Here is a 17,462-nt window from a genome sequence, read left to right on the forward strand (position 1 = left end):
TAAAAGACCAAGAAAAAGATTTATTGATGTTTATGAAACTATGGTAGAAGCTTATTAAGGGCATGTTTTCCGCATGGGATGGATGTTCCAGGGCAGCACTTGATGGGTGGACTGGATCTCCTGGATCTTGTCCAGGCAGATCTTGTTTGCTGCTAACACTGCTTCAAACTCTTGGCATTTCTCTTCCTTCTCTGCTTCTCAGCCCTGACACTGGTAGGCTATTTGCATCTCAAGTTGCTTCCTGTACTCCTGGGCTAAATCTTGGCATCTTGCAAAGTTCTCCTTCTCTTCACAGTGAAGCTCTTTAAGACCTTCATTTATGCATTCCTGTTCCATGGCAAGTTCTTCCTGTTCTTTAGCTTTTTGTTGCAACTTTTCCTGAAGTTTTCTTGTACATATGACCTCATTCACAATTGTTGCCTCACCTCCTTTTCAAGTCTCAGCTCCTTCTCCTTCTCAGCCAACTTCTTTTCCTTCTCTCCTCTAATATTCTGTCCAATTCTTTCTTTTGAGCTTTTTCTTTCTCATGCCATTTTAAAATAAAAAACTCTAAATATATTTTTCCAATTTACTGCAGATGATCAGATGATTTAAAAAGTTCTACAAGAGCAAGAGCAAGAGCAAGAGAGATAAATACGTGTAGGACTTCGTAAAGCGTAGAATCCTGACTCTGCCACTCACTACTTTAGTGGCCTTAGGCAAGTTATTGGCCTCTGTTTCTTCATTTGTAAAGAACTTCCTACCTTACAGGGTGTTAAAATGAATAAATAAGATTGTAAAATGTACAGAACACATCTTGGGTATTGTGAGTGATGCTGTAATGAACATGGGAGTGCAGATATCTTTTTGAGATCCTGATTTCATTTCCTTTGGATTATATACCCAGAAGTGGAATTGCTGGGTAATATGGTAGTTATATTTTTAATCTTTTGTGAAACCTTCATACTGTTTTCCATAGCAGCTGCACCATTTTGCATTCCCACCAACAATGTACAAGGGATTCCCTTTTCTCCACATCCTCACCAACACTTATCTTTTTTTTTTTTTATCATAGCTATCCTAACAGGTATGAAGTGATACTTTATTGTAGTTTTGATTGTCATTTCTCTGATAGTTAATGATATTGAGAATATTTTCATATACCTAGCCATTTGTATACCTGCTTAGGAGGAATATCTATTCAAGTCCTTTGCCCAGTTTTTAATAGGATTATTAGGTTTTTTGCTATTGAGTTGTAGGAGTTCCTTACATATTTTGGAACTTAACTCCTTATTAGATATATGGTTTGCAAATACTTTCTCCCATTCTGTAGGTGCCTTTTTATTCTGTTGATTCTTTTTCTGTACAGAAGCTCTATAGTGTCCATTGACAGATAAATGGATAAAGAAAATGTAAATAACATAAAATATTATTCAGCCTTAAAAAGAAGGAAATCCTCTTTTCCTCAAAACTCTGCTGCCGGAACCCACGGGATGGCGCGGAGCGGCCGGGCCAGCCCTGTGCCCGCAGGTACAAGGGACCACTGTTAGAAGAGCAAGCCCTTACTAAGGCAGCAGAGGGTGGACTATCTTCACCTGAATTTTCAGAGCTCTGTGTTTGGTTAGGCTCTCAAATAAAATCATTATGCAACTTGGAAGAAAGTATCACTTCAACTGGGAGAGATGATCTAGAGAGCTTCCAGCTTGAAATAAGTGGTTTTTTAAAAGAAATGGCATGTCCGTATTCTGTACTCATATCAGGAGATATTAAAGACCGTTTAAAAAAGAAGGAGGACTGTTTGAAACTTCTATTATTTTTAAGTACAGAACTTCAAGCCTCACAGATATTACAGAACAAGAAATGTAAAAATTCTCAATTAGATAAAAATAGTGAAATTCATCAGGAAGTTCAAGCTATGTGTGATACCCTTGGTGTACCCAAGTCAACAACTTCTGACATTCCACTTATGCTAAACCAAGTGGAATCAAAGGTGAAAGATATTCTCTCAAAAGTCCAGAACAATCATGTGGGAAAGCCACTGCTGAAAATTGATTTAAATCCGGAACAGGCGCAACAGTTAGAAAGAATCAATGATGCTCTTTCCTGTGAATATGAGTGCCGCCGGCGAATGTTAATGAAACGACTAGATGTGACAGTAGAGTCCTTTGGATGGTCTGATAGAGCAAAGGTAAAAACAGATGACATAGCAAGGATTTATCAGCCTAAGCGTTATGCTTTGTCCCCCAAGACAACAATTACAATGGCACATCTGCTTGCTGCTCGTGAAGATCTATCCAAGATCATTAGGACAAGTAGTGGCGCTAGCCGGGAGAAGACAGCATGTGCCATTAATAAGGTGCTGATGGGAAGGGTGCCTGACAGGGGAGGACGGCCAAATGAAATTGAACCACCGCCGCCTGAAATGCCCCCTTGGCAAAAGAGACAAGAAGGCGGCGGAAGGGGTGGTTGGGGTGGTGGAGGTGGTGGTAGAGGAGGAGGTGGTGGGGGTGGAAGAGGAGGCTGGGGAGGGGGTGGAGGGTGGGGAGGGGGTGGGGGAAGAGGAGGAGGGTGGGGAGGAGGAGGTGGAGGAGGTGGTGGTCGAGGTGGTTTCCAAGGCAGGGGAGATTATGGTGGGAGGGGAGATTATGGTGGAAGGGGAGGCTATGGTGGAAGAGGGGGTTATGGTGGAAGAGGTTATGGAGATCCATACGGAGGAGGAGGTGGTGGTGGTGGTGGATATAGAAGATATTAAAAATCACAAAAATTAGATAGCAGTGCTTACTTCTGGATACATTAGACATAGTGTTCTAAATAACACTTGAATATCATCTTTGAAGTAAACACCATGTTAGACTCCCTGACGGTATCATTCTTGAATTGGGTTAATATGTAATAACATTGTTTTATACTACCAGTTGATCTCTTAGATGAAGTGATAATTTTTCCATATCTGTATCCTTAAGCATGTCGTGACTTTTTAAAAAACAAAAAAGGAACAAAAATTATTTTTAAAAATGTAAATATTTATTACCATCAAAAAAAAAAAAAAAGAAGGAAATCCTGCCATGTGCAACAACATGGATGGCATTATACTAAATGAAATAAGCCAGTCACAGAAGGAAAAATACTGCATGATTCCACTTACATGAGGTATTGAAGACATACCTGGATTAAGTCACAAAGTCCACGTTCTGTTTCTTGCTAGCTCTAGATCTTTGGAAGAGTTTTAAGCCTTCCTTATCTCAATTTTCCCATCCAAAAAATGGCATGTAACAACATCTTTCTTATGTGGTTTTAAGAATTTATTTAGGTAACTTATGTTGAGTATTCAGCACATATTAGTCAATGGTTATGATTAGACTTGTATATTATTTGTTGCCTTAATTTTAACCTCCCAGTATTCCCAAGGAAAAGGAGAAGAGTTAATTCTGAGGGAAGATTAGGACATGTTAATGAATAAAGAAATAAAAACAAGATCAAAGAGGGAGAGATGGACTGGGCATGGTGGCTCACACATGTAACCCTAGCACGCTGGGAGGCCAAGGTGGGCAGATCATTTGAGCTCAGGAGTTCAAGACCAGCCTGAGCAAGAGCAAGACCCTGTCACTACTAAAAAAAATAAAAAGAAATTATGTGGACAACTAAAATATATATATATATATATATATATATATATATATATATATATATATTAGCTGGGCATGGTGGCGCATGCCTGTAGTCCCAGCTACTTTGGAGGCTGAGGCAGGAGGATCGCTTGAGCCCAGGAGTTTGAGGTTCCTGTGAGCTAGGCTGAGGACACGACACTCTAGGCCAGGCAACAGAATGAAACTCTGTCTCAAAAAAAAAAAAAAAAAAGGAGGGAGAGATGAAGACAGGTGAGGGGAGGATGACCCCATTGTGAGAATAAAATTGCAGGAGAGCCTAAAGGCAAAGGAATTACAGAGCAAGGGAGACACAGGAAAGAAGGGATGAAGAGAACTGATAAGTGGTCCAGGAGCACATAAGAGATAGCATGGCAGACCTAGCTCTCATCTTCCCCAAGGAGAGAGCTTCCAGGTGCTCTGACTTGTTAAATGAATGTTTCCATGAACCTTCATGCAGGAGGAAATGATCAGCTATCTTTTGCTAGGAAGAGACTTCTTTTGTCTATCTAGGTGCCAGTATTAGAAAAAAGAAATGTATTATATCATGTGCCAGGTGACTTCCAGGCTAAGATCTCAAAATCTTTTTCTAGATTCTTTTAATCTTGTGCTGTTCTGAATCTAAGGAAAAAAGAAATACAATTTGAGTTCTGATTCTCAGCACAGAAATATTTGAGAAAATATTCAGACTACTTCAAACACAATTCCATCATTGTTTTTTCACTATTATTTTCTCTTGTTGTTCTAAATATTTTCCTAAGGGTATTAGGAAAGTCTGTATTATGCAAATACAGACTTTTCAGATCTAACCATTCAGAAGAGCAGATAGATTTAAATAACCAATAGGTGGGCAGCTGAGTTGATCCCTTGAATCCCTTGGAGTTCAACCAGAATCAAATTTTCACTTCCTTATCTTAAAAATGTCCTTATAGATACATATGTATCAACTAAGATAGCCTTAACATTCCCCTCAGTTTGATTAAACTGTAGGCAGGTTTCTTCCCGAGTATAGGTCCCCCCGGCCTCCCTTTTCTTAGAGCATTTACTTTAGAAAACTTGAAATTGTAAATTATTTCTCTGCTTCTTTGAAATATATGTAAATATTCTCCTATCCTCTTGTCAGTTTTACAACCCAGGTAATATATTTCTCAAGGATCTGGGAACTATCTCTTTAAAATACAAACATTGAAGGAGAAAACATCCCTGTCTCCCAGTGCCTATGGGAGGATAGGAGCCTAACTTAGATGAGCACCAATTAGCAAGCAGTGATGGCCTCATCATAGATAAAGACATTTGCAAACACAGGAATAACTCAGTGTGCTGGACACATCCCATTGATCAACATCCCTGCTAATGTCCTCTAGTTTTCTATTAGCCCACACCAGCGTTTAACAACTCCCCTGCCTTTTGTTTCAGAGGAGTTGAGTTCAGTCTCTCTCCCCTATTGCAATAGTCTTGAATAAAATCTTCCTTACCTGTTTCATTCTAGTGTAATATTTGCTTGGATAGTATGTACTGATAGGTGGATTTAATATTAACTCATGCACAGAGGGTTGAAGTGAACAATTTCTTAGTTCATAGCATATCATCATTGTGCATTGAAAGGCTCCACTCTTGTTTCACTGGTTTCCTTTGAAACCCATAGTCCACTCTCCTGCCCTCAGGCACCTCTTGCAATGTGTTTAATTCTTATCCTTTTGTTTATATGCATTCTTGAACTGTTGTGAGTGGTTCATTTTTAAAACAACAAAAATGAAATCACTGTATAGACACTAGAAAATAAGAGTAAATTATATGTTTTGATGTTGATATGTTTATTTGCCTAGAAAATCCAAGAGACTGTAAAAACAAAACTATGAGAACTAATAAGAATTAAAAAGGGAATTTTGTAATGTGGATGATCTGTCTATTCATGTTCACTTGCAGAAAATAGAATCTACTCTACTTTAAGAAAAATATTAATTTAAAAGAGTAAATGTTGTACTAAATAATAATTGTGAGAAGGGTTAAAAGAAGAGGCTTTATGCTCAGATTCTTGGATGAAAATTCTTGCACTGAGAATAGTTTTGCCTCTGTCTCAATTGTAAAAAAACTGATGACAGCATTACAGGAAGTTGATGAATTGGAAGCTATTGTTGTTAATGCTGAGTGCAGGACTCCTAGACACCTGTCTCCATTGTAACAACATCTGCTCGATCTAGAAGCCAAATGCTGAATTAGGATGTAGTTGCTATAGTTGCTGTTTAAGAATCATTTCTCTCTCTGCCAGGATTTATATAAGCAAAATGCATCTGATTAATCAGAACTAAATCATAGAGGCTATGCTTTTTAACTTTATAGACTTTAAACTCTAGAAGAGTATTGAAACAAATCTGGAATGACTCCACCTAGTATCTGCTATACACTGAGTACAAGATGAGTATACAAAACTCAACAGCTTTTTCTATACTAGAAATTGCCTCTCATATCATAGAAATAGAAAAGCATACTAGCTCAAAATGGTGACAAAATTCTAAAATTCTTAGAGGCAAATTTTATCCTTTAATTGTCTATTCTGTCTAATTTTCTATCTTGGCTAAGAAGTGAAAATTAATATTGAAATAGTGAAAATTAATATTTCTTTGAAAGACATAAAATCATACCTGAAGAGATTGAGAAACAATTTTCTGTTTATGGTTGGAAAGACAACGAAAAATAAATTTTCCTCAAGTAAGTATGTGCAACTGATGAGATTTTAATTAGAATACCAATGTTTTTTCTATAATATGATTTTAAAAATTCTTGATATTCAAATGGAAGAATAAATTCTTGAGAATAAACAATAAAAGGATGAAAATAATGACTAGTTAAAACAGGTTGAGGACTTCTTTTACCAGGTATTAGAACAAATAATACATTTTGTAAAGAAAAGGGCAAATTAACATGAAATAAACCTAGACAGAGTTCCCAAAATATGTCACGAAGATGTTATTTCTCTTCTGTGACAAAGGAATAACTTACTTACTAAATGTGTCTGTCAGAGGTGGCTATCTATTCAATATACAAAACTGTTTACATCCATTTCATACAAAGTGCATGAATAATTTCCGAATTATTTTAGTTTTATATAAAAACATATTAGAAGAGAACTTGTAGACTGCACACAATTGTGAGTTAAGGGAGAGCTTCTTAGCCAAGATAGATAATTAGAAGATAGACGGGGGCCAGCATCCCCTGGAGATTCCACAGGAAGAAGTTGCCGGGCAGAACAAGGAGCAAGATTTTGCCAGAAATGAACTCCGAAGAAGCTTGGAGCCTGGCAGAAAGGCTGCCGCCAGCGTCTCAAGGACTCCAGGCTATGGGGTAGATGAAGCACTAGCGATCCACAGAGAAGCCAGGAAGCCAGGCGACGCTGCATGAGCCCAGGCGCTGGCCCAGCCCCTGAGCCCCAAGTGAGCACCGCCACCACCACATTCTCATGCCACCGCTGGAAAGGCAGCCAGCGCCAAGCAAGTTGCAAGAACGCCTCTCTGCCCAGGGAAAGTTTCCCCTGCAGCTGCCAGCAAGAGTTGGCCTTGGGGTCCAGCTGCCACTGCTGGAAGAATCCTGAAGCCACTATCACAAGGCGACCTCAAGAGAAGCTTGGTACCCATGAGCTCAAAGGGAAAAATGCCAGTTGAAAAACAGTGTTTTTAGGTTTACAAAAAAAAAAAAAATGGATTCAAAAAGTAAGAGGAAGATGGCAGACTAGAAGCAGCTGGTGAGCGTGCCGCTGTCATGGAAAGCAGTGTAAATTGCAGGCAGATGTCTACCTACAGAGAGCTCTTCTTGGAAGGAACACTGTGAAATTGCAGAGAAGCAGGGTTAGACACTCAGAGTGAAGGAGAAGGTGACTGGATGATACATTTGACAAAATCGAAGGTATCTGTGGGAAGGCTTCTACACACAGGGAAGATTAGGAGGATAGCGCACTGGGGTGCTGCATTCACCCTGCATACACAGTGGCTGAGTTGTGAGAGGTGTCCCTCCATCACCACAGGCCTACATCTGGATGGACCAGGGACCTGCCTGTAGTCTGGGAAGAATCATTTCACCAAACAGGCACAGTAAGGATCTAGTGAGCAGCCAATCTTAGGTTTCTGCACCTGACACCATGCTGTGCTCACAAGAGCATGGTGCCAAGTCAGCATGGGACTTGGCTTTTCAGTGGTAGCCTTCACATTGCCCCCACACCCGGGCCTGGGGTGGGAGTGGACTAAGTGGAGGTTCCTCTGAGTTGTACCCTGTGACTGGAAGCCAAGCACCCCTCCCCTCGAGAGTAGCAGGATCTGACCAGAGGAGTTGAGTGGGGCACTACAGGCTTTGACCTAGAAGCTTTGGATGACTGCTTCAGTAAGTCCTGGGGTTGTTGAGGAGCTAGGGAGATCTCTGCAGTCCCTGGGCTGTTGAAATCGACCCCTGCTTTCACAACTAGGCATCCATTGTTCCCAACCCTATGGCACAGCTCACCACCTGCTCAGCCCTGCCTCTACCCTCCAGGTCAGATCAGGGCCCCTGAAGGCTAAGCCCTGCTCTGGCTCTGAGGCTGAGAAGTATTGCTTCTGGTTCTTCCCAGTCCCAGCTCTGAGGTTCTTATGCCTGAGCCCCAGGCTCTGCCCCTGTGGCTCCAGAGCTCTGACCAGGACTTGGACACTGCCCCGGAGATTCCAGTACTGCACCTGAACTCTAAGACCCCCACCCCAGAGTCTCCACCACTACCACAGGGCCAGCAGAACTTCTCCAAGGTCCAACACTCCTAAGGGACCCAACAACCTCCAGCTGTCATTACACTGGGAACTGGTTCAAGCAAACACACACAGCCCAGAAACCTGTGACCACTGCCTAGATGGATTCACAGCTGAATTCTATGAGATCTACAAAGAAGAGCTGGTAGCCATACTGCAGAAATTATTCCATAACATTGAGAAAGAAGGAATCCTTCCCAACTCATTCTATCAAGTGAAATAGAGGAAAGGATACCTTAATACCAAATCCAAGAAAGGACACAACTAGCAAACCAAATTCAATAGCACATCAAAAAAATAATCCACTATGACCCAGTGGGCTTCATCCCAGGGATGCAAGGATGGTTCAACATACATAAATCAATAAATGTAATTCATCACATAAACAGAAGCAACAATGAAGACATTTCAATAGATTTAGAAAAAAATATTCAACAAAGTCCAACACACTTTCATGATAAAAACCCTCAACAAACTAGGCATAGAAGGATCATATCTCAAAATTATAAAAGCCATATATGACAAACCCACAGCCAACATCATACTGAATTGGGAAAAGTTGAAAGCATTCCAACTCAGAACTGGAACAAGACAAGGATGCCCACTGTCACCACTTCTATTCACCATGGTGCTGGAAGTCCTAGCCAGGGCAATCAGGCAAGAGAAGGAAATCAGGGGTATCCAAATGGGGAAAGAGGAGGTCAAACAATCACTTTTTGCTGACAATATCATCTTATATCTAGAAAAATCCTAAAGATTCTGCCAAGAGACTCCTGGAATTAATAAATAAATTCAGCAAATTCTCAGGTTACAAAATCAATGTACACAAATCAGTAGCATTCATATATGGCAAAACAATCAAGCTGAAAACCAAATCAAAGACTCAATACCTTTCACAATAGCAAAAAAGCAAACAAAATACCTAGGAATATATTTAACTAAGGAGGTAAAAGTCTTCTACAGGGAGAATGATGAAACACTGAGGAAGGAAATATTAACAGCAGAGAACATAAACAGATGGAAAACATACCATGCTCATGGATTGGCAGAATCAATATTGTTAAAATGTCTATACTACACAAAGTGAGCTACAGATTCAATGCAATTCCTATTAAAATACCAACAACATTTTTCACAGATATAGAAAAATATAATTCTATGCTTTGTATGGAACAAGAGAACACCCTGTTGAGTCAAAGCCACCTTAAGCAAAAAGAACAAATTTGGAAGAAACAATTTACCAGACTTCAAGCTGTATTACAAGGCTATAGTAACTAAAACAGCATTATATTGGAACAAGAACAGAGACATAGACCAATGGAACAGAACAGAGAACACAGATATAAAGCCATCCTCATATTGTCATCTGATCTTTGACAAAGCAGACAAAAAACATACACTGGAGAAAAGAATCCCTATTCAATAAATGGTGCTGAGAAAATTGGATACCCACATGTAGAAGACTGAAACAGGGTCCGCACACCTCACGTCTCACAAAAATCAACTCACGGTGGATAAGAGACTTAAACCTAAGGCATTAAACCATAAGAATTCTAGAAGAAAAAGTTGGAAAAACTCTTATAGACATTGGCCTAGGCAAAGAATTTATGAAGAAGACCCCAAAGGGAATCACAGCAACAACAAAAATAAATAAATCGGACCTGACCAAATTAAAAAGCTTCTGCACAGCCAAGGAAACAATCATTAGAGTGCATAGACAACCTGAAGAATGGGAGAAAATATTCGCATGTTGTACTTCCAATAAAGGACTGATAACTAGAATCTATGAAGAATTCAGGCAAATGAACAAGAAGAAAAATCAAAGAGCCCCATTAAAAAGTGGGCAAAAGACATGAACAGAAATTTTTCAAAAGAAGATAGACTAATGGTCAAGAAACATATGAAAAAATGCTCAGCATCTCTAATCATCAGGGAAATGCAAGTCAAAACCAGTTTTCCTAAGGATTTGGGGTGTTAGAAGAAGTGGGAAGGGGTCATGAGCAACTAATAGCAATAGATGTTCATATCGATATGAATAATAAATCAACATTTTTGTAAAATGGCCTCCTGGTAAGAGGATTATCTGATTCATTTCTCCTTCTCTAAATAATGATTATCTCACAGTTCTGTAGGTCAGAAGTCTAGGTGGGCTCAACTGGTTTTGCTGCTTTGAGTTGCATGAGGCCAAAATCAAGGTGTCAACAGGCCTTATCTGGAGGATCCAGGGGACAGACCAGATATCATGCATCCTAAGAGTTCTCTGTCCTCTTGCAAACATTTCCAAGGGGGCAAATGCCACCATGTTTCCTGTGGCATCTTGCAGCATAGGCAATCAAGAAACTTTCCTTAAAGTCCATTTTCTGATCATGTAGTATAACAGTTTGTTTTTCTTTTCATCATGACTTTGTGTCTGCTACATAAGAGGAAGGAAATATTTTCTGAACATTCTTCCCATTTCTGCCTTCACCTCCTTGTTCTTCAGGCTGTAGATGAGGGGGTTCAGCATGGGTGCGATCACACTGTACTGCAAGGAGAAGATCATTTCCAAAGGGGAACCTGAAGTTGGCAAGAGATAGCTGATGAAACCCGAGCTATAGAACAAAATCACAGTAGTGAGATGAGAAAAGCAGGTGGAAAAGGCCTTGCTTCTGCCTGAGGCAGAGCTAATGCTCAGGATGGTGCAGACAATCTGGGCATAGGAGGCAACAATCATCATGAAGGTTCCAAAGAAATGCAAGACAGAGGAGCAGATCAGGAGCGTGAAGTTGGCAGAGGTATCAGAGCAAGACAGAGGGAATAGAGAAGATACCTCACAGCTGAAGTGGAGAATAGTTTGGCCCTCACAAAAGTCTAAATTGACAGCCAGGAGGATATTGATGAGAGCATCAACAAAGCCCAGGCCCCAGGAGCCCCACACCAGCCCAACACAGAGCTGGTTACTCATCAGCTGGCCATAGAGCAGAGGGGAGCTGATGGCAACATAGCGGTCATAGGCCATCACAGCCAGCAGACAGGCCTCAGTGCCACCAGTGGCAAACACAAAGAAGGCCTGAACGAAGCAACTCTCTACAAAGATGGTTTTGCTTTCAGAAAGTAGATTCTCCAGCATCTTGGGAGCTGTGACAGATGAGTGGCAGAGGTCCAGGAAGGACAGTTGTCTCAAGAAGAAGTACATGGGTGTTCGGAGGTGAGAATTAGCCCTTATCACCAGCAGCATCAAAAAATTCCCCATCAGCGTGAGGAGGTAAATCAGAAGGAACAGCACAAAAAGTATAGCCTGAATGTAAGGATCAGTAGACAGTCCAAGGAGAACAAACTCACTGATAGCACTGTCGTTTTCCATGACCATCTATGGAAGTGTTCTTCCTGGAAAATAAGAAACAAGTTCCACCAAAAGTCCTTAATGCCCCTGAGTTATTCCAGCACCTAGATCTTCTTCTCTAAAATGTCTTTTCAGTACTGCCCAAAAACCCATGTTCAGATATTTAAAAACCAACTTCCTGGTCACCATTATACCATTGAAATCCTAAATCAACTATTACTATCTTTTATTATAATCTTTTTTTAGTTAGAGTATTTTTATGCTGAAGAGAGTGAGTCATTTGAAGAGAGTTTCTGATGGGAAAAAGAGTGAGAGGGAAATTTCAGGAGTGAATTACTTGAAAAGTAGAGGGAGGATTAAATCTAAATCAAAAGAATCTAGGTAGGAGCAGGGACATTATTTATTCTGCACTGGAGGGAAAGTCAAGAGTGTTGGACCAGGTGCAAGAAATTAAGGGAATTCCTGTTTAATTGCTTCCGTTTTTTTTTTTTTTTTGTCAATAAGTGTAAATGAGACCATTGGTTGTGCATGTGTGTGTGTGTAAACATGCCCACATGCCCACAAGAAAGCATAAAGAAGACATTGATAATGATAAAGTTAAGTGTACAATCATGGGAATAGGGGCCAAGGGGAAGCATAAGAAACTAGTAGATGATAGGAAAATAATAAGACAACAAGAAATTTAGAGATAGTGAGAAATTAGATTGTTTTGAATTCTTGTCACTTTAAATTTCCTCCATTTTATTTCATGCCATCATAGTATCGTTTAATTTTAAAATATATCCATATAATAATAATGAATTTTTTAAAAAAACAGCACCCTAGATCATAATGCCTAGTGATATTTTAGATGGGCCAGTGATATTTTAGGTGGGCTTTTGTGGGTAATTCCCTGTTTACCTCATCGTTGTGAGAAGCTGTTCCCTGTTAGAGGACAATACTCTGGTTAGAAACCATGCCCAACCTAAATCCCACATATCCAATAATATATGCAATCACCACTGTTCCTAAATCATTTCGCCAGGTTTCAAGGCTTCACATGGTTCCCTGAACTACCTTCTCACACTTTATAACTTGCACGTATTTTCCCATACTGGCATGATATTCTAGATTTCACCTGAGTCTCAAGATAACTGCTCAACACTCTTGCCTCCTTGCTGTTCTAATTCAATACTAATGCATTTAGTTCATGCAGGAAGGTTGAGGAACCTCTGCTATTGTTGGTTGACTGAAGAGCTGAGCCTCCCAGTACTGGTGAGGAAAAAAACTCAATTACCTGAATTCTCAGCTCGTAGTACACTGGGTTGTGGCAACACCACTTTCAGATCCACTAAGCAATAAAATTCCTGAGCTTGTAAGATCAATGTTGAGAACACTGCTTTAGGGGAAAAGTAGAAAATCATGTTGAAAATTAACATTATGATGGATGTCAATGTAAAATGATAAATAATAAAATGATAAATTGTAGATAATATCTGGGCACTTATTTCATTATTTGGGGACAGAATAAGGGAGATCATTGCTTGAATTCTTTCTCTTCCACTCATTAGATTTAGCAACATTGTGCACAGTAGCTCCCAGTGCTTATCCTGGGATCACCCCATCACTCCCAAAGCAAAGCAACATGGAAGGGAGCCCCGGGTTTACAATAGCCATGAGTGAGGCATGTGTTGTGTGATTTCAGAGCCAGCACATTGAAAAAAAAACCCTTCCTTTGGCTCCTGCAAATATAGCCCAACTGCCTAGCTCTAGAGATTTCATAAACTGTAGAAAGAATCCCTACATTGGATCAAAGCAAAACCTTGCATAGAAAATACTGGTGTAACAAAATTCAATGCTAGTCACTTGATTTCACAGAAGGTTTCTTCCTTAAGGTTATTTGGATGTTCTTAGGAAAATCTTAAAAAAAAAAAAATAGAACTTCCATTTTTCCTGCGGGGGACGCCTGAAATATCACCATTATTAGTATATACAATCTATATTTCAAAATTTTAAATGAGCAGTTCTGGAGATATAACATGAAGAGTTTGTTTTTAGATATTAACACCATTATGTAGGAGAAATTAATTGGCACCTGCCCAAAGGAAAACCTCCCTGAGAAGTGTTCATTTCAGAAACAAACCAAGGCCACCATGCATAATAACTAGCCCACAGGAATTGCTCAGAATGTGACAGTGGAAAACATGAGTGTCTGCAATGTAAACTTGATAGCAAAATGCTACACTTTGTCAAAACACACTCCCTCTACCCTCATCAACACACTGTCCAAATATACAAATTATGTATACAGATAATTTAAAACAACTGTTTCTATGCTTTCCTTTTTGTTAAGTAAAAGATGGGAGTATCAGGCCGGGCGTGGTGGCTCACGCCTGTAATCCTAGCACTCTGGGAGGCCGAGGCGGGCGGATCGCTCAAGGTCAGGAGTTTGAAACCAGCCTGAACAAGAGCGAGACCCCGTCTCTACTAAAAATAGAAAGAAATTAATTGGCCCACTAAAAATATATGGAAAAATTTAGCCGGGCATGGTGGCACATGCTTGTAGTCCCAGCTACTCGGGAGGCTGAAGCAGAAGGATTGCTTGAGCCCAGGAGTTTGAGGTTGCTGTGAGCTAGGCTGATGCCATGGCACTCACTCTAGCCTGGGCAACACAGTGAGACTCTGTCTCAAAAAAAGAAAAAAAAAAAAGATGTGAGTTTCTACCTCTGTGAGACACAAGAATAAACAATGTATAGGACCTGTAAAATCATGCTAGGTAAAGTGACCAAACAAGAAAAACAATCAAGGAATCACACTTCAAATGCCTACAATTGAAGCAACTGAGGTCTAAGATTGTGTTAACCTGATGCAAAATCAGATGGTTGGGGGAAAATTCCCAGCAGTTGTTTTCTGTGCAGCATGTTAACCAAGTAGCTGAACCAATTGCTTTAATGTTGGGATGCGATGAGTGTCCAGCCTATGGTCCCTGTGATGTTGGCCAACAGGGCTGTGCGTGGTGATCTTTAGTTAATGGCTTTAGAGCCATATTTTCACAGTCAAAACAGTCTAATAGAGGCAACTAAGGTCAAGAACAGAAATGTTTTCTAGTTGTGCATGAATGCTGGCAACTTAGTAAGTTTTGACAATTGTTTAAATATGTAATGTTAAGCTTAGATTTAAAAAGTAAAGCTGGTAAACTGGAAAAAAAAAGAACAGAAATGAAAACCATGTCTCAAATTACTGAACTGTTTGGGTCTATTGATGATTTTTAAATTGGTAAATATCTTAAATCATTTAATTTTAAAGTATACATTTACAGAATCAAAGAAAATGTTGCACTAAAAACTTGTATCAATAAACATATTATTGTGCCATTGGTCCACAAACATAAATCAGAGTGGAGTTTTACATTGTTGTGATGTGTGTGTGAAATATCCTATTGATTGAGTTTCTTTTGTTTATTGTGCTATGTTGACGTTGGATATCATGGTATGCATACTCCCAGCAAGGGATATGTTTATGCTAACAATAATTCCAATTTCTGTTGTTAAGGAATTAGAAGTTTATCAATGCAAATGTACTGTATGTGGTATAGACAGTTTTGACTTCACTTCCTGGCTATATAAACACATATGAAGAGAGGGTGATAAGATTTCCACTTATGAAAATAAGACCCACCAAATATACTTCTTGTTGCCATGTTTGCATTTCCTAAAGATACTTTTATATTGATATTTAAGGAGATGCTGACAACTCATAAAATTGCATTAAATAAAATAAATCTATGACTTATCAGATACAGACTTTGTGATTTCTTTTTATAATCACCAAAAAAAGGCAACTCTCTAGAGTTCAGGGTACAGAGATTTTAATCTGTAAAGATTAGAAATACTCATTTGATGTCCTTACCGGCTCAGGTGGTAATCTCAGCTCCCCCAACATCTCCAGACCCTGAGGAAATGCAGGCTCTATGCCAAAGGGCACGGAGAAGCAGCAGAGGTGTAACAGAGCTCCTTGAAGTCACATGTGTGGAGTCCTATCCCAGGTCTGCCATTTTCCAGTTGTGCAAGCTTTGAAAAGATATTTCAACTTTTTTTTTTCAAATTAAAAAATACAGAATTTATTGCAAAAAGGCCCATACTACAAAAAAATGCTAAATGAAAATACTCAAGGTAAAGGAAAATGACTGCAGAGGGTAAATCTATTTGCATATAACGAATGCATATCTTCTTGTTTACTTTAAATTATCTCTAGATTACTTTTATACCTAATACAATGTCAATGCCATGCACATAGTTGTTATGCTGTCTTGTTCTTTTATTTGTATGATTTTTAATCATTGAATTTTTTATTTTAGCATATTATGGGGGTACAAGTGTTAAGGTTACTTATATTGCCCATGCCCCCCTCAAGTAAGAGCTCAAGCATGTCCATCCCCCAAACATTGCACAGCTTATTTGTTGTGTATTTCAACTTTTAATTTCAAGCCTCTCATCTTCATTGTGGGGATAACAATACCTACTTTGCAGTGTTGTGAGAATTTAATTTGATCCAGTTTACATAAAAATAAGAGCTTTAATAAACTCAGCTTTCAATTTGTCTTAAATGCTCAGTATCTCAATAGAAGAGGAGGAGAAACATGTCCAGGCCAACCAGAACATCTTAGGGAACAGATCTAAACTATTCATCCTGGAGGAGGTAGAATTGCAGGAAAGCTCCAAGACAGTAAAAAACAAGTGTGATGAAAGGATCAGAAATAAAATGTCTTAGAAAGGCATGAAGAGAGGGAAGGGAGAAGAAAGTAAAAGGAGCTGGAAAAAAATAGATAACATGAGAGGATTTAGGGAGGACATTATTTTACTCTTGGCTTATATCTGGAGCTGAGAGTCAACAAATGAACACATTTTAGCTCAGGTGAGTCCCATCAAGAGAGGATGTACCACAATCGCTTAACTATAGGATAGGTATAGTTCTCTAGTAGGAAGGTGGATGAGAAAAAAGAAATACGATTACCCAGGTTCCAAAAGCCCCTGTAGACAAATCTTCAGAACACTTTTCTAATTTCTGCTTGAGAATCATCTTGAAACACCGAAATTTTGGTGCAGTTCCTTCATCTTTCCTGATCACACAATGCTTTTTCCATTTGATATCCTGTATGACAAATATTTGCTGCTAGCATATCCAAGGACAGGATACTCCAGTGTAACCAATCAGAGGAAGGCGACTGGGTTTAGAGAGCCAATGGGTTGGCAGGTTGAGTCAGGGAGCTGACTCAATGCCAGGCAGTCCCTGGAGTCACACAGGAAGCTTGCCTTTGGACTCATTAACTAAACAAAACTTTTTTTAGAGCAACAGGGGACTTTATTATGCATCATCTTTGACAATTTTGGGTTAAAGCAATCACCTTGAACTATTGAATGAGAAATCCTGCTAAGTTGATGAGAGTTCCACTGGAACCAAGAGGGAGAAGAAATTTGGGCCCTGTGTAGAAAGCCAAGATTTTCCCACCGGCCATATACAAGGAGGATGAATTCTCTGGGATTTACTGTGGAAGCTGAGAAGTGATGGAGTTTACCTCCCGATCATCTTCCCATGTGTATATGAAATAGGTTTGTAAATACAACTGGGTTGAGCATAGCATAGTCAAATGAGTTAAAACAATACAAACTTGCTTTTTATTAGTATTTCACTATGCAAGACATTATAAAACAACTTCCAGCCACATCATTAGACACCACACCCCCTTACTTAGAAATAATGATTTAGCAGATAATC

At 39.4% G+C, this 17,462-nt stretch overlaps 1 protein-coding gene and 1 pseudogene across 1 annotated transcript; one reads left to right on the forward strand and one right to left on the reverse strand.

The window, feature by feature from the left end:
- The window catches only part of LOC142873437 (protein FAM98B pseudogene), a 33,661-nt pseudogene extending 30,655 nt beyond the window's left edge, over positions 1-3,006 (forward strand).
- Positions 3,007-10,799: 7,793 nt separating this feature from the next.
- Positions 10,800-11,729, reverse strand: LOC142873438 (olfactory receptor 8S1-like). The gene has a single exon (XM_076007836.1). The coding sequence runs from the start codon at positions 11,727-11,729 to the stop codon at positions 10,800-10,802; it is 930 nt and encodes a 309-aa protein (XP_075863951.1).
- Between the last annotated feature and the right edge of the window lie 5,733 nt (positions 11,730-17,462).

The sequence above is a fragment of the Microcebus murinus genome, chromosome 10 (genome assembly GCF_040939455.1).
Source record: "Microcebus murinus isolate Inina chromosome 10, M.murinus_Inina_mat1.0, whole genome shotgun sequence".
Taxonomy (NCBI): domain Eukaryota; kingdom Metazoa; phylum Chordata; class Mammalia; order Primates; family Cheirogaleidae; genus Microcebus; species Microcebus murinus.

Coding starts and splice junctions, on each gene's coding strand:
- LOC142873438 (XM_076007836.1), bottom strand. CDS start 11,729: ATGGAAAACGACAGTGCTATCAGTGAGTTTGTTCTCCTTGGACTGTCT.